Below are 24,057 nucleotides of genomic sequence, written 5' to 3' on the forward strand. Positions count from 1 at the left end.
GGTTGATGTGTTACTGTACCATCTCCCAGGATTGTGTTTATGCCAGAACTCTATGTTGGGGTGTAACTGTACTGGCCTTCTGGCCATAGGTGCAACACTGTGGGTGCTCTGGGGCTGGAGAACCCACTGGGAAAAAATGGTGGGTGCTGCACACCCAGTGGCAGCCCCCTATCAGTTCTTCCCCTCCCCCCAGCATCTCCCACCCACTGTGGGCCCCACCGATCAGCTGTTTCGCAGTCTGCAGGAGGCTCTGGGGGAGGAAGGGGGAGGAGCAAGGATGTAGTACACTTGGGAGAGGGGTCGGAAAGGGGTAGGGTATGTGTGGCCTTGACAGAAGGGGTGGGGGTGGGGTCTGGGCTGGACCTGGGGGTCAAGTACTCCCGGCACACTGGTAGGTTGGCACTTGTGCTTCTGGCATTTGTTTACATCAGGGGTCGGCAACCTCTGGCATGTGACTCTCCAGGGTAAGCACCCTGGCGGGCCGGGCCAGTTTGTTTACCTGCTGCATTGGCAGGTGCAGCCGATCGTGGCTCCCACTGGCCATGGTTCACCATCCCAGGCCCATGGGGGTGGCGGGAAGCTGTGGCCAGCACATCCCTCACCTGCACCACTTCCCACAGCCCCCATTGGCCTGGGATGGCGAACTGCGACCAGTGGGAGCCGCGATCGGCCAAACTGCAGACACGGTAGGTAAACAAACTGGCCTGGCCTGCCTGGGTGCTTACCCTGGCAAGCTGCGTTTACATGAATACCTAGTAGCTAGTACTTCCCAGAAGTGCTCTGTTTTAGTGATTCCAGCTGTGCTTTTGCCAAGTTCATGTACCAGACAGTTAACTTGTAAGCAAGCTTCTGCTTTATAACAGGGTCTGACTTTTGCTCATAGCTTGACTTTTGCTGACTTTGGTTCAGCCCTCAGGCCTTGCACCAGGCCCAGCCCTTTAGAGTCTCTCTCTCTGTACTAGAGTACTCAGAGAGTAAATAAATAACCGAGGAAGCAGATAACCTAGCATAACAATGTTCCTTCTGTAATACATGTTATGAAATAGTGTAGTAACTCTGGTGTGAATTCTTGACTAATGTCTTACTGAGGATATCCTGCCTCCTGGAAATTTCTTATTTTGCAATACATGGATCCTTGTTATACGCAGATTCTATAACAAAAGAAGCTGACCTGATTAGCTTCAAAAGAAACCATTTTGCAATCATGTTGGATAGGGAAATGTCCTTGCCAAAACCCTTATATGGTTTTTAGTCAATATGACTTAGCAATAATGTTTTCTTGCTTTTTTTTGGCTTTGGGTCAAAAATACATATTTTTGGGAAACATTTCACAAGCTTTGTTAAATCCACAATATACAGTGTACTGGACAAAACATTGGATGGTTGAGTTTATGTTTCTGGGGCTTATCTCTTCTGTAGGCAAAACAGGACAGCCTCTTTTACATTAGGCTTGCAAAATGTTAAGTACAAGGCAATGTACTCTCACACGGAACTATTCTGTCAGGATAGCACAATTAAATATTACATCCTGAATTGGGATATTTATTTAAAAGAAGTCAAGTCATAAACCTGAGCTGCAGTTGGACCGTGAACACTTCACAAACAATTTGGAAATCTCAGATCAAATAGATTACATGCGTCATTGTCTAGCAGGTACAGCCGAAGCTTAGAAATTATGGGACCTACATTCTCAAGGCTTAAATTCTCACACACTATTTCCTGTAGCCACAGGGGTTGGGACTTCTGCCTTGCAGGGTGCACCAAGGTTCAGGGGCTTCTGCCTCGTGGGACTTGCTGGGGTTCAGGGCTTCTGCTCTAGGGGTTTGAAAATATTTACAGGAGCTTTTCTCTGGAGGACTCTAGCTGAATTTAAGCTCTGTCTGCTCTTCATTCTGCCATTAGCCTGCTATATGTTCTTGTGCTAGAGCTGGTGGGAAGTTTTCTGACTAAACTTGGTCCTGATGTTCCAGGGTGGGCTACCCAACAGCAGACAGTCTGGCAGCCAGTGGAGCCTTGGCTGGAGCCCAGTCTCCAGGAGTTGTTAGGATTGCCACTCCTGGCTGGAGCTGGGACTCTCAGGGCTGGCTAGGGTCCTTGCCATGCTGCAGCAGGGACCAAGTCAGCACCGGAGCTGGGGCCCTGAGGCTTCTAGGCTCTCAGCCCTATCAGGCTCCCTGCTGCAGAGTAGGAAGCCTAGAAACCATGAGAATCATGGTTACATCAACCATTACAGGGCTTCCTGAAACCCCTGGGAGCCCCAGATCTAGCTGGGGCTAGGTTTTCAGCTTTGCTGCAGGAAGCCTGGAAGACATGAAAACCTTGAAAGCCATGAGAACACCGGGCATGCGGGAAAAGCCCGCATAGCGAATTGGAGACCCCATGAGGAGTTTCCCAGGGCAACGGACAGTCAGAATCTTTGCAATATCCATGGATGTCATAGGATCATAGGACTGGAAGGGAACTCGAGAGGTCATCTAGTCCAGTACCCTGCACTCAAGGGCAACAAAAATGATTAGAGGTATGGAATTGCTTCTATATGAGGAGAGATTAATAAGACTGGGACTTTTCAGCTTGGAAAAGAGATGGCTAAGGAGAGATATGATTGAGGTCTATAAAATCATGACTGGTGTAGAGAAAGTAGACAAGGAAGTGTTGTTTACTACTTCTCATAACACAAGAACTAGGGGTCACCAAATGAAATTAATAGGCAGCAGGTTTAAAACAAATAAAAGGAAGTATTTCTTCACCCAACGCACAGTCAACCTGTAGAACTCCATGCCAGAGGATGTTGGGAAGGCCAAGGCCATAACAGGGTTAAAAAAAGAACTAGATAAATTCCTGGAGGATAGGTCCATCAATGGATATTAGGCAGGATGGACAGGAATGGTATCCCTAGCCTCTGTTTGCCAGAAGCTGGGAATGGGTGACGGGGATGGATCACTTACCTATTCTGTTCATTCCCTCTGGGACACCTGACACTGGTCACTCTCAGAAGACAGGGTACTGGGCTACAGGGACCTTTGGTCTGACCCAGTAGGGCCATTCTTATGTTCCCTAGGCAACTTGTTCCAGTGCTTAACCACTCTGACAGTTAGGACGTTTTTCCTAATGTCCAACCTAAGCCGCCCTTGCTGCAATTTAAGCCCATTGCTTCTTGTCCTATCCTCAGAGGTTAAGAAAATGTTTTTCTCTCTCTCCTCTGTGTAACAACCTTTTATATACTTGAAAACTTTATCATGTCCCCTCTCAGTCTTCTCTTCTCCAGACTAAACACACCCATTTTTTTCAATCTTTCCTCATAGGTTATGTTTTCTAGACCTTTAAACATTTTTGTTGCTCTTCTCTGGACTTTCTCCAATTTGTCCACATCTTTCCTGAAACGTGGTGCCCAGAATTGGACACAATACTCCAGTTGAGGCCTAATCAGCATGGAGTGAAGTGAAAGAATTTCTTCTTGTGTCTTGCTTACAATACTCCTGCTAATACATCTCAGAATGATGTTGCTTTTTTTTGCAACAGCCTTACACTGACGACTCATATTTAGCTTTTGATACACTATGACCCCCCCCAATCCCTTTACGCAGTACTCCTTCCTAGGCAGTCATTTCCCATTTTGTATGTGTGCAACTGATTGTTCCTTCCTAAATGGAGTACTTTGCATTTGTCCATTTTGAATTTCATCCTATTTACATCAGACCATTTCTCCAGTTTGTCCTGATCATTTTGAATTTTATTTCTATCCTCCAAAACACTTGCAATCCCTTCCAGCTTGGTATCTTCCACAAACTTTATAAGTGTATTCTCTATGCCATTATAATAATTGATGAAGATATCGAACAGAACTGGACCCAGAACTGATCCCCATGTGACCCCACTCATTATGTCCTTCCAGCATGACTGTGAACCACTGATAACTACTCTCTGGGAACGATTTTCCAACCAGTTATGCACCCACCTTATATTACCTCCATTTAGGTTGTATTTCCCTAGTTTGTTTATGAGAAGGTCATGTGAGACAGTATCAAAAGCCTTACTAAAGTCAAGATATACCACATCTACCATTTCCCACCTCTTCATAAGACTTGTTACCCTGTCAAAGAAAGCTATCAGGTTGGTTTGACATGATTTGTTCTTGACAATCCATGCTGACTGTTACTTATCCCTCAATATCTTCTAGGTTTTTGCAAACTGATTTCTTAATTATTTGCTCCATTATCTTTCCAGGTACAGAAGTTAAGCTGATTGGTCTGTAATTCCCCAGATTGTCTTTATTTAGCTTTTTATAGATGGGCACTATATTTGCCCTTTTCCAGTCTTCTGGAATGTCTCTCGTCTTCCATGACTTTTCAAAGATAATTGCTAATGGCATCATAGATATCTCCTCAGTCACCTTCTTGAGTATTCTAGGATGCATTTCATCAGGTTCTGGTAATTTGAAGGCTTGTTTTTTCTCCATTTTAGATTCTGAACCTACCTCATTTTCACTGGCATTCACTATGTCCAATCACCACCAACCTTCTTGGTGAAAACTGAAACAAAGAAGTCTTTAAGCACCTCTGGCATTTCCACATTTTCTGTTATTGTCTTTCCCCCCTCACTGAGTAATGGGCCTATTCTGTCCTTGGTCTTCCTCTTGCTTCTAATGTATTTTTAAAATGTTTTCTTGTTACCTTTTATGTCCCTAGCTAGTTTGATCTCGTTTTGTGCCTTGGATTTTCTAATTTTGTCCCTACATACTTGTGTTATTTGTTTATATTCATCCTTTGTAATTTGACCAAGTTTCCACTTTTTGCAGGACTCTTTTTTGAGTTTCAGATCACAGAAGATGATATGCAAAATATGGCAGGAGACCAGCTTGGTTTAACAGAAAAATCTTCGGTGAGCTTAACCACAAAAAAGTAGCTTACAAGAAGTGGAAGATGGGTGCTAAAGCAGGGTTAAAGAAGTATAGGCTGGATGAATGGATTATAAGGTGGATAGAAAGCTGGTTAGATCATCGGACTCGACATAGTGATCAATGGCTCCATGTCTAGTTGGCAGCCGGTATCAAGCGGAGTGCCCCAAGGGTCGGTCCTGGGGCTGGTTTTGTTCAATATCTTCATTAATGATCTGGAGGAAGGCGTGGACTGCACCTTCAGCAAGTTTGCAGATGACGCTAAACTGGGAGGAGTGGTAGATATGCTGGAGGGTAGGGATAGGATACAGAGGGACTTAGACAAATTGGAGAATTGGGCCAAAAGAAATCTGATGAGGTTCAACAAGGACAAGTGCAGAGTCCTGCACTTAGGAAAGAAGAATCCCAAGCACTGCTACAGACTAGGGACCGAGTGGCTAGGCAGCAGGTCTGCAGAAAAGGACCTAGGGGATATAGTGGATGAGAAGCTGGATATGAATCCACAGTGTGCCCTTGTTGCCAAGAAGGCTAACGGCATTTTGGGCTATATAAGTAGGAGCATTGCAGACATGATCATTCCCCTCTATTTGGCATTGGTGAGACCTCATCTGGAGTACTGTGTCCAGTTTTGGGCCCCACACTACAAGAAGGATGTGGAAAAATTGGAAAGAGTCCAGCAGAGGGCAAAAAAAATGATTAGGGGGCTGGGACACATGATTTATGAGGAGAGGATGAGGGAACTGGGATTATTTAGTCTGTGGAAGAGAAGAATGAGGGGGGACTTGATAGCTTCTTTCAACTACCTGATGGGGGTTCCAAAGAAGATGGATCTAGACTGTTCTCAGTGGTGTCAGATGACAGAACAAGGAGTAATGGTCTCAAGTTGCAGTGGGGAAGGTTTAGGTTGGATATTAGGAAAACCTTTTTCACTAGCAGGGTGGTTAAGCACTGGAATGGGTTACCTAGGGAGGTGGTGGAATCTCCTTTGTTAGAGGTTTTTAAAGTCAGGCTTGACAAAGCCCAGTCTGGGATGATTTAGTTGGGGATTGGTCCTGTTTTGAGCAGGGGGTTGTACTAGATGACCTCCCGAGGTCCCTTCCAACCCTGATATTCTATGATTCTAAATGCCATGCAAATACCTGTTCTCACTTTCAGGTGACATTGTAAATAGGCAGTACGTAGCATTATGTCTCGTAAATGTAAACAAACTTGTTTGTCTTGGTGATTGGATGAACAAGAAGTAGAACTGTGTGGACTTTTACCAATATAGATATGTTGTAAAAAAATCACACCCTTAATCGACATTATTATACCTGCAAAATGTTCTAGTGTAGACCTGGTCTAAGAGTTAATTGTCCCCTCTTTAAAACGGAGATGATAATAATATTAATCCACTGCTAAAAAGCTCTTTAAATTCTTCAGAAGGAAGATGTGGTACATGTGAAGTGCAGTTATTACTTAGAGGAACTGGAATAACCTCATATCTGGAAGGACACAGTTTCTAAATTCTTTTGTAAGTCAGGAAATAGGTGGGGTAGAATATTATGTTCTGATATGGGACCCCTTTGCACTGCTTCCCTAGCACAAATAGGTAAGAAACTTGACAGAACTGGCCAGATGGGATTTCTCCCGTGTAAGGGAAATCCCCAAAGAGCCTACAGCTGCCATAGTGGCTTCCTTCAGCCTGTGAATACAGCTCTGCAGCACTCAGGTGTTGCGTACCCTCTGCGTAAGGTCTCAGAATCCTCCTCCTCCCTCATTTTCTTATACCTAAAGGAGCAGTACTCAGAAAACAGAACCCAAGCTGCATTCTCCACAATAAGTATGTACTATTTAAAAATACAACTGCAGACACTAATTAAAGGTAGGGGAACTGACCTGAACTTCCACCCAAACTCACACCTTGCCTTCATGCCAGTTTGAAAATGTCTGGAGAGCCATTTTCATTCTTGCCTGCCTCTATACTTGGCTCCAGTGAGCACTGGAAGTGGAAGTGCCTAAATGCCATGAGACCAGCTCATCAATTGCAGATCTTCATGCTCCCATGCAAACGGCTGTTCCACAGTGTACTGTTCCCTGATTTCCCCTGCATCAAGAGCCATGGTACCAAAGCTGTAGGATGGGTGTTAACGCTGACTGTCTTAGCATTATCTTGCAGGTTGGTTGTGCTGTTCTTCAGCTCGGCCTCCTCTCCCATGCAATGGTTGGTCTTTAGCCCAAATTTGTGGAGCCCCATGTGCACTATGCTCATGTTAAAAGGCATCCAGAGGCTTAAAAGAAGGGAGGGATGCTCCTTTGACATTGTATGCGAAATGACCTACCTTGAGCTGCTTTCACCCCATCTGAGTTTAGAAGCAGAGTTAGGAAGATGATGTGGCCCAGGTTATCTATGTGCTCCTGAAAGGATTTACAATAAAAATACGGATAAAAATCCAGTAAAAGGAAGCAGTTTTTTCTCCCCTCACCAAAAAAAGCAAAAACAAACCAAACCCAGCCAAGAATGCATTTTAATTATTGCAGTCCTATCAAATTAATTGATCTGTCCATTATGTACTTATTTCTTTGTGGCTCTCAGAGAACAAGATAAGATATTGGGAATGAGAAAGGCTTTGTGTTACAAAAGGGCACGGCAGTTAATTTTTGACAGCAGGCAATAAAAAAGTTATCATGTTTGTATAATAGCTGTTCAGTCACTTTCTGTGCCATGATTCACTCAGCTTTATGAGAAGTATCAATAAATATTATACATGTTCCTCTTTCAAAGCACCAAACTCCTATTGGGGGAATTCCCAGAGCACACTATAAAAGGGCTTCCGTTGTCCTTTCTCCATCAGACCTGTTTGCTGAGAAGATGAAGTGTGCAAACTTGGCTGTGCTGCTGGCCTTTCTACAAAATGCCATTGCACTGAATGCAGCCACCACCACGCTCCAGAATGTGGTAAGATGTGTATTATGATTTTCACAGGCTCTAATGTATTCTTTTTTCCTCTCGCTATTCATGTTGCTAGGAAAATCATTTAAAATTATTTGAGGCAAGTTTTCAGATCTCCACTCGTTCTGTGGGCTCTCTGCAGGTAGCAAGTGTAAAATGTCACCTTTAACGAATGTGCTGGGATTTAATTATAAATCTGAAAACAAATTACACTGTTTTAAAAAGCTAAAATTCTGCCTTCAGTTAGGTGAATGCAACTCCCATTGAGAATTGGAATAGAGTTTAAATGCAAAATGCAGGTTGTAATTAAGTAACTATGGTTTGTACCTGAGATGAGCTCAATCCAAAACCACAGATGCAAACGCCCCACAGCCTTTTGGAGTATTGAAGATCTGGATCTATATCTCAGTGTCTCAGGTTCATTTACCCAGCACTTTGAAAATAAAATGCACTATATGAGTTCTAGGTGATACTATTAATGCAGTCTCTTGGTCTAGTAGGCCTTGAAAGTGCTGTGGACTCAGTAGGGAACTCAGCATCTAAGGGGAGGGAATGTTTTTCACTGCAGCATGATTAAACAGCGGCAATTCCTGGCAGTAAGAATCAAGGCTGAAGTGTAAATATGTAATGATAAGCTGAGGACGGGGGAATTTAATATGTCAGAAATTTCTCCTCATTATGATCGCTCTTGGGTAAACCATAATTTGTGCAGACATTTGTAAAATTTATGCTGCTCCCAGACAAATGGCTGCATACGTTTATCTTTTTGATGAGCTGTCACAAACCCCTCTGTTTTCTCTGAATCAGTTTAAACAAGTGGCCCTTTTCCTGCCACCTTCCAGTTCCTCAGCTGTCCAGATGGCTGTTTTAGGGGCTCCTTAGGAGTGGGACTGTCTGAGTGGCTGGGCGAGTGAGGGAGCAGGTGACGGGGATGCAGCAGCATGAGGAGCTGAACAGGTTCTTGGATGAAGTAATGGGAGGCCTTCTGTAGAAGCCGGCTAAAACTGGGGCTCCAGAGCTTAGCCAGAATGGAGTTCTGCTTCAGCCTGGCTTTGAAGTTGTGCAGCCGGGGATGACACCTGCCACGCAGAGCTCCTGCATGAATGGCACATTGCTCTTGTATTGCTGCCTAGCAGCTGCCTCCTTGTGCCTCCTTCCTGCCCCACACTCCCCTCGTTTAATCACATCATTTGATGCACAGTTTATCAAATGGTTTTGCAAGCACTGGAGACTGCCATGGTTCCCATTCGGTGGAGCTCAGCTGCGTACATTGGTGGGCCGCGTCCCTGCGGTATAGTGTTTTGTGCAGTACACAGGGCCTTGATTACTGTAGACTCCCAGGGATGCATGTTAAGATTGAAGAGTGACATCTAATCTTGCCAGTGTTATGGAGGAGTAGGACCTGAAACCTTATTCCATAAGATGGCAGTGAGAGGGTATACATTACTTTAGCACAGGGGTCGGCAACCGTGCCAAAGATGGCATGCAAGCCAATTTTTAATGGCACGCGGCTACCTGCTGGGACTCCGAGTGTCATTAAAAATCCTGCCAACGCGGCACGCCGCAGGATCCGCGGTCCCGGTCCAGAGTGCCGGCCGAGCGCAGCAGGCCGCCGGCCCCTCCCCCGCCTTCCCCCCGAGCCCTGCCACCGTTCGCGCAGCGCTCTGGGGGCTCGAGCTAGGCGCTCCCACGGGCAGCGTTTGGCTCCGTGGGGAGGGAAAGATGCTCCCCGCTCAGCCGGAGCCCTTCTGCTGCGCGCACAGTGCTCTGAGGGGTGGGGTGGGGCGGAGCAGAGCGGGGTCGGTGGCGGCAGCAGGGCTCTGGATGAGGGAGGAGCCTCGTGGAAAGGGGGCCGGCGCGGGGCGGGTGTTGGTGGGGGCAGTCAAGGGACAGGGAGCAGGTTGGGTTGGATGGGGGTGGTGGTGTACTGGGGGGTGGTTAGGGAACAGGGGGGGTTGGATGGGGCATGGGAGCCCCGGGGTCTGTTTGGGGGGTGGATAGGGGTCAGGGCAGTCAGGGGACAAAGAGCAAAGAGGGTCCTGGGGGAGCAGTTAAGGTGTGTGTGGGGGTCTCTGGAGGGGGTGGTCAGGAGACAAGGAGTTGCGGGGGCTGGATGAGTCGGGAGTTCTGGGGGGACTGCCAGGAGGTAGGGGTGTGGAGAGGGGTTGGGGTAGGCAGGGAGTAGGGGGGGGGTTGTATGGGTCCAGGGTTCTGGGGATCCTGTCGGGGTGGGGAGCAGTTAAATAGGCATGGGAGTCCAGGGGGTTTGAATAAGGGTTGGGGCAGTCAGGGGACAGGTAGGGACTAGGGTCCTAGGGGGGCAGTCAGGGGATAAGGGGCAGGAGGCTTAGATAGGGGATGGGGTCCCAGGAGGGGGTAGTCAGGACAAGGAGCAGGGGGTATTGGGGGTTTGAGGGGGCAGTCACTGAGCCCTCTGCCCTGAGCCCTGACCCCCCCACCACACCCAGCCCTCTGCCCTGAGCCCTGCACCCCCACACACCCACAGGCCCCTGCCCTGAGCCCTGTACCACCCAGCCCTCTGTTGACTCCTTCACCCCCCCATGACCCCAGCCCTGACTGGCACCCCCACACATACCCAGCCCCCCTACCCTGACACCTGCACCCCCCTCACATGCCCCCAGCCCTCTGCCCTGACTCTTGCACTCCCCACATCCCCAGCCACCCCATATCCAATGCACCCTGCACATCCCCACCCCCACCCTGAGCACCAAACGGGAGCCCCTGCACCCTCACTCACATTCCCACCTGCACCCCTCACAGCACTTGGGAGCTGCCCCCACACCCAAACCTCATGTCCCAACCCTGAGCCCCCTCCTTCATTCTAGCTCCTGGCCAGACCCTTCACCCCTAGCCCTGTGCTCGGTCCGCTCCAACTCTCAGCTCCGTGCAGAGAGAAGAAGAGAATGGGCCAGAACCAGGGAGAAGGTAGGTACCCACTGTATGTGGGCAGGGCCGGGACCCCAGACCAGCACTGGGCTGAGCGGGTCCGGCAGCCGGAATCCCGGCTGGCAGGAGCAGGAGGATGGAACCCCTGAGTGGCAGTGGGCTGAGCCGCTCAGCCCATTGCTGGTCTGGGGTTCTGGCTGCCAGACCCTTCCCAGCGGGGGTCCTGGCCGCAGGCCCCACTCAGCCCACTGCCGGCCTAGGTGAACAGAACCCCAGACCAGCAGCGGGCTGAGTGGGTCGATGGCATAAGATCAACATTTTAATTTAATTTTAAACTTAAACATTTTGAAAACCTTGTTTATTTTATAATACAACACTAGTTTAGTTATATAATATATAGACTTGTAGAGAGAGACCTTCTAAAAAACATTAAAATGTATGACCGGCACGCGAAACCTTAAATTAGAGTGAATAAATGAAAACTCGGCAAACCACTTCTGAAAGTATCACAGGGGTAGCCGTGTTAGTCTGGATCTGTAAAAGCAGCAAAGAATCCTGTGGCACCTTATAGACTAACAGATGTTTTGGAGCATGAGCTTTCGTGGGTGAATACCCACTTCCTCAGATGCATGTAGTGGAAATTTCCAGGGGCAGGTATATATATGCTAGCAAGCAAGCTAGAGATAACGAGGTCAGTTCAATCAGGGAGGATGAGGCCCTATTCTAGCAGTTGAAGTGTGAAAACCAAGAGAGGAGAAACTGGTTCTGTAGTTGGCAAGCCATTCAGCTTCAGTTCATCTACAAATTTGACACCATCAGCTCAGGATTGAACAAAGACTGTGAATGGCTTGCCAACTACAGAACCAGTTTCTCCTCTCTTGGTTTTCACACTTCAACTGCTAGAATAGGGCCTCATCCTCCCTGATTGAACTGACCTCGTTATCTCTAGCTTGCTTGCTAGCATATATATACCTGCCCCTGGAAATTTCCACTACATGCATCTGAGGAAGTGGGTATTCACCCACGAAAGCTCATGCTTCAAAACGTCTGTTAGTCTATAAGGTGCCACAGGATTCTTTGCTGCCACTTCTGAAAAGTTGCCGACCCCTGCTTTAGCATAAATAATGCACATTGTTTTGGACAGACTGAGCATTTGTGGCCTTTCATTGATCACATGAAGCTTTTTTCAAAGGAAGAACTCCATGAAACAGAGTTGTACCAGAAGAAACATTAACTGTCTCAGCAGTCAGTCAGAAATCCCAATCAACGTTAGAGCTGCTGGAGGTGGCTCCCTTACAAAGTCAAACTGTTTCAGAATACTGAGGAATCTGGAATGCTGATTGTCTGTCGGGAGAGGGGGTCATGATTTAAATAGGGATGGGACACGTATTCAATTGTAACAGGCGTTTTTGTTTCCTTTCCAGGCTACACCTCTTCCTACCCTGGTGGAATATCTGACAGAACCTCAGGCCACACTCAGCAAACCTCAGTTCATGCCAGAGGTATACCGTTGTTTACTGTTCTTGAAAAGTTATAATAAACATCATCATTAAGATGAGAGAGATGCGTGGTCTAGTATATTAAGTGCAGGACTGGCAATCAGGTAGTTTAGAGGTCTAATCCTGGTTGTCACAAGTCTCTGTGTTCTATGCCAAATTGCTGAGTCCAGGATTTTCAAAATTAATTTAATAAATTTAGGCTCCTAAATCCATATAAAGTTGCCCAAATAAATGGCCTGGTTTTCAGAAATGCTCAGCACCCAGGAGCTCTCATTTACTTTATTTACTTTATAAGCTACAAATATTTGGATCAGGCTGAATAATATTTCTCTTAAACTCAGATACCTTTATGCAATACATGATTTAATTTTACAAACAGAAGTTTTGCAGTCAAGTCCTGGCTGCAGGCTAGGACAGTTTGCTCTCTGTTAAATACTAAATGAAACCTATATAGCTTTTAAAAATAGACAAACCAACCAACCAAAAAGAGCTGAGCTTCAACATATTTTTATATAGGACTTGGAAAGATGTTATGACCAAAGTTAATAATTCTATTGACATTGCACTGTGATCAAAGGAGTCAGGGACCCAGGAAGATCTTAATAATAATAATACTGCTTATGCTTTCATCAATATCATGAACCCTGCATACAATAATGTCAATGGAAGAAATGAAACAATTCTGTCAACATCATATTAAATCTGAAGAAGCTATGAATTTGATGTGATGTTAATGTGCAAAGGTCTTGAAATCTGCAACCATTATTCATGCTGAATAGTTCTACTGAAACCTGCCCCTCTAAATTCCTGCTAAACATCACCAGCCTTTAATTCTTAGTTCTTACAGGAGTTGAATGACTCAACCTATTGGTACCATTTTTTTTTTGGAGGAAGGATAGTCTTATGGTTAAGGAACTAGCCCAGGACTCAGGGAATTTGGGATGGTCCAGTGGTTGGGGCATTGGCCTGAGGCTTTGGATAGCTGGAGTCAGATTGCTGCTCTGCCACAGACTTCTTGTGTAATCTTGGGCAAGTCATTAACTTCTCTGTGCCTGAGTTCCCAATCTATACAATGGGGATAATAGCACTTCCCTATCTAACAGAGGTGTTGTAAGACAAATACATGAAAGATTCTGAGGTGCTCAGATAGTAGGGCAATGGGTGCCATAAAAGATAGAATTCTTGCTCCTGCCACAAATTTCATGTGTGATCTTGGCCAAGTTACTTAAACTTTCTGGGTCAAATGCTGACTCCGGTTGAAGTCAATGGCAAAATTCCCATTGCCTTCAATGGAGTTCCTCATTGGTAAAGCAGGGATAACAATATTTCTTCCTCTCACCCTTTAGCTATCTTGTATATTTAGAATTGAACTTCTTTAAGGCAGGAGCTGTCTCTTACTATGTATATGTTCATCTTGTAGCATAATGAGGCCGAACCTCAGAGGAGGGTAAGTAGACACTCCTATAATACAAATATAATATTTTTTTAATGAGTAGTTGAATCCATCCATTTAAGTTTGGTGGGTTTTTCATAGTTTAAATCCACTTTTAAAAGATTTAATTTATTAAATAAACATAGATAAAGGACAGTTTGCAATCTGTATCAGGGATAAAATAATGCCCCCTCCCCACAGGCTAGCACAGATGGGGACCTTATGAAAAGTAAATACAATAACCATATTTGTCTGTTCATTAGCTGTTTTCCTCTCTGCTCCTTTTTTCACCATTCCTGCTGAGCAGAATGCAAATTCAGTAATGTGAGGAATCTGAGGGTGACAATTCCAAAAGCACCTAAGGGACTTAGGAGCCCAAGGCCCATTTTTAATAGTGACCTAGGCCCAGATATTTAAAAACTATTTAAGTGTTGCTGCACTCAGTGTTGCAATGCCTAAACAATTTAGGTGTCTCACTTTCATTTTCAAAAGGGATTTAGGAGCCCAAATTTAGGGATTGTATTAATCAAAGGAAGCACTGAATGTGGAACAGAAGCCTGTTTATCTCACTTTATTGGATGTGGACAAATTTAGTCATGATAAAAACTACTCATAAAAGCGGTATTTAGCAGCCAATATTTTATAATTTTTTAACTCTAACTGCCCCAGTTAAGAAACTTGTTTGTGCCCCTGTGCACTGATAGAGCAGTGATAAATGTCCACTCAATACCCTGCAGTAGTAGGCATACCAGCTCTCATGTGCATGTGGTTGAGTTTGCAACCTGTTTACTAGGCTAGCTGAAAAATATAAATGAAACATATTTCCAGGGGGAAAAAAGGGTTTAGTCAAAATCAAAATTTTCCATGAAAATAGATCAATTTCTGTGGGTTCTTCCATCAATAAAATCCAAACAAAACTTTGTAAAGTGCTCTGAAATTAGTAGACTAAAAGCATTAACTGGACCTGATGCAAAGACTATTAAAAGCAATGGAAAGACTCCCTATAAGATTTAATATGATTATTTCCTGCTCTGCCATTGACTCACTGTCTTATGTGATTTTTCTAAGATAACTTTCCTGTACCTCAGTTTTGCCAGTGTTAAAATGGTTATAATAGAATTTAACTACCTATGTAGAGGTGTGGTGAAGCTTAATGAATTAATATCGGAAAATACTTTGAGTTTATTGGAAGAAAGTTGTAATAATAATAATTAATAAATGCTTTCAGGGTCAGTATTAATTATTATGCTCATCTTTTTTTCCTGCTTGGTGACTGTTGTCAGTCCTTTGCTGTTGTTTCCTAGTAGCATATTGACAATTTATTATTTGCTTTCTGAAACAAACTTGTTCTTACAGCCATTTGCCAATGTAACCGGCTCTTTGAATGAAAATGGAGTATGCCAGTGCTCAGTGTACCTGCCAGACACCACATTTCCTGTGCAGAAGGTCGAGATGCTGGAAATCACAGCCCGAGTGCTTTCTGAGAAATTTGAAATAGAACTTATTAAAGTAAGGATTTTTGGTTTTTCTTGTAAAAAAAAAAAATCTACCCAGTCCTATTTTTAGTGAATGTGAAACAGCAGTCAGAACTTTGCAGGGCCTGCCTTCCAAGCAACTGCAGTGAGGGGCATGTAAAAATTGCAAGGAAAAGGGTGATTAAACATAAAATATTCAATATTGTAGCATGCACGCAGGGCCTTAAATAACATGATTTTCAAGTATCCTCAGGCCTCATTCCTAGGCCTATAGGCAGTTCCCAGGGAGGTTTGGGGCCTGGGGTGAAAGTGATGGATCCATCTTTTCTGGGACCAACTGTGCCGGCCAATTGCACCAGCCTGCAGGGCTTCCTAAAGCATGGGGCTCAGAGCGGTCACCCCATTTCACCCTACCCAAGGGACGGCTCTGCCTCTAGGCACATGGTGTTCTTGGAGGGATGGATGGAGAGCTATGCTACTCTATGAACCATGGAACAGTCTTGTTGGCTTGTAATTGCTATATACAGTCACAGAGGAAGCCATGATTCCTGCTCCCTCCTGTGTTATTACTTGTATGTAACCAGCTTATGGGAGGGAATGAGGGAAAAGAGAGCAAATGTCAGCTCAGCCCAGGTTGAAGCATGGGCAAAAGTCCACCCCCTGACCTCCTCCATTCTCATAACAGTTGAAAAAAAAATCAGTTATTTTCTCTGTCGACATCTGATGCTCTAGCAATGACTGAGGAATTATGTATTCTAGTTAAAGACAAACTCCTTACCCATACACTACTTTGCTTGTTTGTTACAAGGATTCAGAGCTCATTTTTCTTGGAAAAAGCAGACAAAACTAGGGGACTACCGTGGTTTCTTGAGAGAAGGAGAACCTACATTTGATTTTTGCTGGTATATGAATATTCAGGGTTTAAATTAGGTGTCCGTGAGAAAGTGTTTGACTTCTCCAGGAGCCAGACATCTTAAGAAATGAAGTGTCCTTGAATTAATCAGTAGAAAAGGCACAGCAGTGAATTATAAATTCTAACCATAAATATTCATAACTCTCTTCTAGTATAATCAAGAATAGATAAGAAATTATGCATAAAAACACAACAATATGTGTGTGTGGGGGCATAATCCTATAGAAGGTCTTTTAAGTTACAATAATTTGCTTTGAAATAACTAGTACTAACAATGACATACATTCAGTTGTCAGTGAAGGTATGAAGACAATTTGACAAATCTCAGTGTCTCTCGGCACAAGAGCTGTCTGATCACTTTAGGACCAATATGGAACTTGACACTAATGATCCATGAAGACATTAGCTATTTAAGGGCTCCAAAGTGCTCCCACTGTGGTCAGTTGCAAAATTTCAATTGCTAGCAATAGGACAGGATCAGGTTTATAATTTCCATCCTGAAACTTGGACTAATTCTGCAAGGCCCTCCCAAATCAGAGAGGAATGAAATAAGACCCACCTGAAGCCAATCTCCTATTGAAGTGAAACTCTGCATTGGGAGTTTTGCCTGAATAAGGACCAAGTATGGCTGGCAGGAACTGACTGCTTTTTTGAAACCCTGTAGTCATTCTCTATTAAAAAAATGGCTGGACTCTAGTGACCAGATCCTCAGCTGATGTCATTTTCTTGAAGTCAATGGAGCTCTGGCAGTGTATGCCAGTTCAGGAGTTGGCTCTCACTTTTCAACTCCAGTGGTAGATACCAAAAAAAATCTTGACCTAATCTGAGTTTCACTGCACTTTACCACTTTGAGTCTGATCAGCCGAACAGTGTTACAATATATCCAGTTAGATACAGTGTGACAGATCCTCCAATGTGATCCCAGGCAAAGAGATATCAGGTCAGAAATGAAAACAAACTGTATTTTTGCTTAACTGTGGAGTTATTACAATTTCATAGTTAGTTATTATGTTGCTTGACTATAGAACAAAAAAGATACCAGGCGTTGACCTGTTTGTCTCTGAGTTCAAGTAAAATTGAAATGTCTGGAGAGGGGCAGAAGACGCTTGAATCTATGTGCATATCTGTACTTGTCTCACGTAAACATATTTCTCAGGCTTCCTTTGAAATGAGTTTCTTACCTTTCTAGTTGTAAAGATACCCCTCAGTGTGTAACCCAATGTACTGCTTGTTTCCTGAAAATACCTATGGACAAAATGAAACAATAAAACCAAAAGATCTCCCAACTCATCCTAGCGATAGAGGGGTCTGAACCAAAATTCTGGGTTCCAAGCACCCCCAAATTATGGGGATGTTCAGATCCACATCCAATTTTGCAGCACAGACTTGTCTTTACACTTTATGGAGTGGGACCATCTACTGAACTACTGTGAAATTTGAAACAACTAGGCAAATCATAAGTACTTCAATTTCGGTTTTGAATCTGAGAACCACTTTGCAAAGAATAACAAGCTGATCCTCAACTAATTTAAACAGATGTAGCACCATGGAAGTTAGTTTACAACTTGCTAATTTACACCAGCTGAGGATGTGACCCAAATGCCATAACTACATTTCATCATCCCATTGTGATTGGGTTCAATCTTTCCTTACTTGCTTAGTCAAAACTCCATTTGAAGCTAATGGGAGATTTTCCTGAGTAAGACTTGTTGGATCCAGCTCCTTAAGAGGTGCTATACATGTATTAGAAGTCCTAGATATACAACCTGATTGAATCTCTAAGCTTTTGTCTGTTTGTAGGCTGCTAATTCAACAACCAAGAGGGGCCCTTTTGTAAACTCAGCAGGCAGTGAATTTCACAGACAAAGAGATACTCTGATATCCCAAATCAGTAAAAAAAGTGTAGCTTGAAAATGTTGGACTAATTTTTTCATCTGTAATTATTATGATGAAAAAATTAACCTGTTAGACTAATGCAGGAATCAGCTTTGTTCACAACAGTGAAGAGGAGTATGGCTCTCTTTGTGCACCTCATTAAAAGGGAAGAATAGCAACTTTAATCCTCTGGGAGAATGTACCTTTCAGTGCTTTGACCACAATGCCCAGAACATGCTTGGGCAATAAAAACAGGAAGCGCAAACACACCTGCCTAACAGAGAGGAAAACTATATTCAGGATAGATTATTCTGTTGGAAATATTCCTCTTGATCTCAGGCTGGGTTATATGCCGTACGGGTGGCATGCTCAGCATGTGATCATTGAGGTCAGACTTGCCTGTGGCCAATGCACTTGTACGTGAATTGCTTGCTCATGTCATTTCTATGCCCCTTTTCCTCCCTCTCCATCCTTTTTCATTTTATGCCTTCCTTCTGCTTCCTCATTCCTCCACCCCCACCCTCCACCTGCGTGCTGGAGGAGTGTCTGCTTGCATGCTGAGAAACCTGTGTTGATAAATACCAGTTTTGGGTAACTGACACAATAAATGAACATTACAGATTTTCTCTCTGCCCTTTTCAGGCCCTTAGTGTGACAGTGCTTGCAAAGCAGGAAAAACTAGATAGGAATTATTCTTATGCATGCCTAAAATAGATGAATTTTATATTTCTTTAAGGGTGAAATTCACCTCCTGCAGAGGTCCACCACAAGGCCTATACACTGCTCAAACCCCACTGCAAAGTTCTGTGATGAATGTGAGATGCCTGGTGAATACTGATCTGTATCCAAAAATGTGGTTTATGTACTAGATTTCTGAGATGGTGTGTTGGCCTGTTAGAGGGGAGCAGATGGTTTCAACACAATCCTCCACAGGTAGATACAATCACAAGCTATTAAGGCAAAATAGGTCTAACTGCCAAGCATTAGAGCAGCCATCATGGGAGGCATTCTCCTAGATGGCCTGGCTGTCTGAGGTAGAAGGAAGACTGAGCTGTGTAACACACTCCAAATAGGGCTTAGGTAGTGCTCTGCCTTGTGCTAGCCCTCTGCATTTTGGCCAAATTGAAGAAAACAGATCAATACATCTGAGAAAACCAAAACACCTGGGCTCAGGCCTGAAGCTCTTACTTATGAGATAGCCCTTACTTATGCAGGTATTCCACTGACTTCAACGGATGGCAGATTTGATATATTTTTGGCAACTAGCTTTTCTTTTAAAGCATTTGTTTTCTTAAAGTATTTTAATATTATGAGCATCAGGATAGATACTCACATTTCTGAACGTTTGTGCCTGTGGTATAGGTAATTGTACATATCAGTACGCGTTTTCTCCACATGGTTGCCTACTTTGTGCTCACCAGTTTGCAAATGCAAATGTATTTTTATGCATGCGGTGGGTTCATGTGCAAATTTTATAGGCACAGTTTAGACACCAACTTTTAAACATCTTACCCACAGAGGTTACTGGTGAAATCTCCCAGCTCTCATTGGATTTTTGTCAGCAGCATGGTAGTCAGAATCCATCTAAATCCTCTCTTCAAACAACATGGATCTTGCTCTATGGACTGGTCCATGTTAGGGTGGAGGTAGGGAAATTTAAACATACCTATAGTGAATGTACAGTCAGTTAGCTCCATATATGGAGATAAATTTAAACAGACACTATTTGTTTTGATTGCCAAGTACAATACATTTTATTATTCCTTAGCTTGAATTTATACAGGACTAAAACTATGAGAGCCATATCCTCAGCTGTAAATCAGTGATTCAGTTGGTGTAACCAGGAGATATTCAAAGACCTGAAACTCAAAAAAGAGTCATACAAAAGTGGAAACTAGGTGAAATTACAGAGGATGAATATTAAAAAAACCCAACAAAAGCATGAAGGGACAAAATTAGAAAGGCTAACCCTCTCTCCCCCAAGATTAATCTAGCTAGAGACATAAAGAGTAACAAGAAAACATTTTACAAATATATCTGAAGCAAGAAGATGACCAAGGACAGGCGAGGGCTATTACTCAATGACGAGGGAAAGATAATAACAGAAAACACAGTAATGTCTGAAGTGTTAACTGCCTTTTTTTGTTTATATTTTCACCAAAAAAATTAGCAGTGATTGGATAACATAGTGAACATATGTGTAAATGGGGTAGGATCTGAGGCTAAAATAAGGAAAGAACAAGTTAAATGTCTTCAAGATGGCAGGGCCTGATGAAATACATCATAGAATACTTAAGAAACTGACTGAAGATATTGCTGAGCCATTAGCAATTATCTCTGAGAACTCAGGGAAGATGGGAGAGATCCCAGCGTCCTGGAAAAGGGCAAATATAGTACCTATCTATAAAAAGGGGAATAAGGACAACCCAGGGAATTATAGACCAGTCAGCTTATCTTTAGTACCTGGAAAGATAAAGGAGCAAATAATTAAACAATTTGCAAGCCCCTAGAAAAAATAAGGTGATAAGTAGCAGTCAATATGAATTTGTGAAGAAAAAATTATGTCAACCTAAAATCCTTCTTTGACAAGGTAACAACCCTTGTGGATAATGTGGACACAGCAGATGTGATATATCTTGATTTTAGTAAGGCTTTTGATACTGTCTCACATGTCCTTCTCATAAGAAAACTAGAGATATATAGCCTAGATTAACCTACTATAAGGCAGGGCTGTCCAGAGGATTCAGAGGGCCTGGGGCAAAGCAATTTTGGGGGCCCCTTCCATAAAAAAAAGTTGCATTACTATAGAATACTATATTCTCATGGGGGCCCCTGCAGAGCCTGGGATAAATTGCCTCACTTGTTCCCCCCTCTGGGTGGCCCTGCTATAAGGTGGGTGCACAACTGGTTGGAAAAGCGTATACAGAGAGTATTTATCAATAGTTCACATTTGAGCTGGAAGGGCATATTGAATGGGGTCCTGCAGGAATCTGTCCTGGGTCTGGTTTTATTCAATATCTTCATAAATGGTTTGGATAATGGCATAGAGAGTACACTTATAAAATTTGTTGACAATACCAAGCTGGAAGGGATTGCAAGTGCTTTGGAGGACAGGATTAGAATTCAAAATGATCTTGACAAACTAGAGAAATGGTCTGAAATAAACAGGATGAAATTCAGTAAAGACATACGCAAAGTACTACCTTTAGGAAGGAATAATCAATTGCACAAATACAAAATGGACATAACTGTGTAGAAACATACTGCAAAAAAGGATCTAGGGGTTATGTGGCATCACAAATGAAATATGAGTGAACCATGTAATATTGTTGCAAAAAACCTGAATATCATGCTGGGATGTATTAGCAGGAGTGTTGTAAGCAAGACACGAGAAGTAATTCTTCCATTCTACTCAGCACTGATAAAGCCTCAGCTGGAGTATGGTGTCCAGTTCTGGGCACCACACTCTGAAAAGATGTGGACAAATTGGAGGAAGTCCAGAGGAGAGTAACAAAAATGATTAAAGGTCTAGAAAACATGACCTACGAGGAAAGATTGAAAAGATTGGGTTTGTTTAGTCAGGAGAGGAGTAGACTGGGGAGGGAGGTGAAAACAGTTTTCAGGAACCTAAAAGGTTGTTGTAAAGAAGAGGGTGAAAAATTGTTCTCCTTAACCACTGAGGACAGAAGTAATGGGCTTAAGTCGCAGCAAGGGAGATTTAGGTTACACATTAGGAAAAACTTCCTAACTATAAAGGTAGTTAAGCACTGGAATAAATTGCCTAGGGGGGTTGTGGGATCTCTGTCACGGTAGGTTTTTAAGAACAGATTAGCCAAACACCTTCCAGGGATGGTCTAGAGCAGGGGTCGGCAACCTCTGGCATGCGACTCACCAGATAGATACTCACATTTCTGAACGTTTGTGCCTGTGGTATAGGTAATTGGCACCTGGAGGGCTGGGCCAGTTTGTTTATCTGCTGCATCAGCAGGTTCGGTTGATTGGGGCCCCCACTTGCCGCGATTCACCATCCCAGGCCAATGGGGGTGGCGGGAAGTGCCGCGGGCTGAGGGACGTACTGGCCGTGGCTTCCCGCCACCCCCATTGGCCTGGGACGGCGAACAGCGGCCAGTGGGAGCAGGGGTGGCTCTAGACATTTCGCCGCCCCAAACAGGGCGGCATGCTGTGGGGGGCTCTCTGCCGGTCGCCGGGATGGCGGCAGGCGGCTCCGGTGGACCTCCCGCAGGCGTGCCTGCAGAGGGTCCTCTGGTCCCGCGGTCTGCTGGTCCTGCGGCTTTGGTGGACCTCTTGTAGGAATGCCTGTGGGAGGTGCACCGGAGCCGCGGGACCAGCGGACCCTCCTCAGCAATGCCTGCGGAAGATCCACCGGAGCCGCCTGCTGCCCTCCTGGCGACCGGCAGAGTGCCCCCTGCGGCATGCCGCCCCAAGCACTCGCTTGGCATGCTGGGGCCTGGAGCCGCCCCTGAGTGGGAGCTGCCGTCGGCCGAACCTGACGATGCGGCAGATAAACAAATTGGCCTGGCCCGCCAGGGTGCTTACCCTGGAGAACCGCATGCCAGAGGTTGCCGACCTCTGGTTTAGATAATACTTAGACCAGCCTCAGTGCAGGGTCTGAGGTCCCTTCCAATTCTACATTTCTATGAGTTTACATAAAATGGCTTCCCTCAGACTCAAAAAGTAGTTCAGTCACAGTTGCATGAAAAATTGTAACTCTGAAAAGAGGGTCCTCTTATCTTTGGTTTGCCTCTTTAAGCTAAAACACTGAGATTCAGTAGTCAGACGCATTATTATTTGTTTAATTGATCGTATTTGCCCTGCACGAGTATTGATGTACCATTGACTAAACTCCCAAAGACCTGCCCCAGCATGTACTGATGTTCAGTGTATATCTTGGAAAGAATTATTAGGGGGAAGTCTCTTTTCTGGTTGTTACAAATCCCTGGTCAGGAATCTGTAGGCAATATCACCAGGACAGTAGAACAGCAAAGCTCTAGTTTTAATGAAAAACTATACCCATGTCAAATTTTTAAAAGTCAATTTCAGAACTGTCCTCTTGATTAAAATAGATCTGAAAAAAATTGTGACTGGTGCAAAACACTCTTAATTCATGTTAAGATAATGTAAAAGTTGCCAAATTAATTTTTAATTCAACAAATTCATTTTAAGTCTGAGAATATGCATGAGCAATTTCAGTCCAGAAGGTGATATTTAGGGAAGTGATAAGCACCTGAAAATTGGGACTTATAATGGAAATGCCTTCTAGTCCATAACTTCAGAGTTGCTAGTTTGACACAATAATATAATTCTATTTATTCCTGCTGAGAGATACTTCTTACCTTTTGGAATGCCATTAAGGAAGAATGGGTACAGTTTTAAGTCATGTGGGAAGAAGATTATATCTTTCCCAAGATGTTCCATTTGTATGGAACTTAAATTTTTCAGAGAATGCTCCAAATTCACATAATGTTCTTGACATTCTTCTTCACAGTGTTTGCACCATGACCTTTACATTAGTAGATACATGTGCAAAAGTATATTTATCCAGCCATCTGTTTAGTGGTTCCACATCTGAAGAGGCTGCTGCGCAACACTTATTCTACCTAAAGGCTCAAATAACTATGTCACCTCAACTGGCCTTCATTTAAATCAGTTTCAGGATGGATGGATTGGATTTGTAATATTGCACTGTGCTAAAATACCCCCTTCTTCAGGGGACTCAATTAGTTCTAATGCAGAAAAGATTAGATACTATTTGCAGAGTGGTGGCCTGACCAGTGCCCACTGAAGTCAACAGAAAATCATCTTGGATAAATTGGTGGCTCTTTCGTTATCTTTTTCAGCCCCAGAGAGTAACTCTATACAGCAAGTGACAGGCTGCAGCAGAGAGTCTCTGAGCCCAGGTCAACAGACTCGGGCTTGCACTCCATGCTAAAAATAGCCGTTTAGGTGTTGCAGCTCAGGCTGGAGTATAGGCTCTGAGGTCTGGGGAGGGGGCTATTTTTAGCACCGCTATTTTCAGCACGATAGTGAAAGCCTGCATTTGTCGACGGGCTCAGAGACTTGCAGCCGCAGGCTGTGTAGACATACGCCCAAATTCTTCATGTACTTTGTT

The 24,057-nt window shown here is 44.0% G+C and overlaps 1 protein-coding gene across 2 annotated transcripts in view; it reads left to right on the forward strand.

The window, feature by feature from the left end:
- Positions 1 to 7,716: 7,716 nt before the first annotated feature.
- OLFM4 (olfactomedin 4) overlaps positions 7,717 to 24,057 on the forward strand; it is a 35,949-nt gene continuing 19,608 nt past the window's right edge. Inside the window, exons 1-4 of one of the 2 annotated variants that reach the window (XM_030566069.1) lie at positions 7,717 to 7,832; positions 12,158 to 12,235; positions 13,653 to 13,679; positions 15,021 to 15,173. In XM_030566069.1, coding sequence (XP_030421929.1) covers positions 7,746 to 7,832; positions 12,158 to 12,235; positions 13,653 to 13,679; positions 15,021 to 15,173 — 345 coding nt within the window. In that variant the 5' untranslated portion in view covers positions 7,717 to 7,745. The remainder of the gene's footprint in view (positions 7,833 to 12,157; positions 12,236 to 13,652; positions 13,680 to 15,020; positions 15,174 to 24,057) is intronic. The other variant, XM_030566079.1, reaches the window with a different exon arrangement.

Source organism: Gopherus evgoodei, chromosome 1 (genome assembly GCF_007399415.2).
Source record: "Gopherus evgoodei ecotype Sinaloan lineage chromosome 1, rGopEvg1_v1.p, whole genome shotgun sequence".
Classification (NCBI taxonomy): Eukaryota; Metazoa; Chordata; order Testudines; family Testudinidae; genus Gopherus; species Gopherus evgoodei.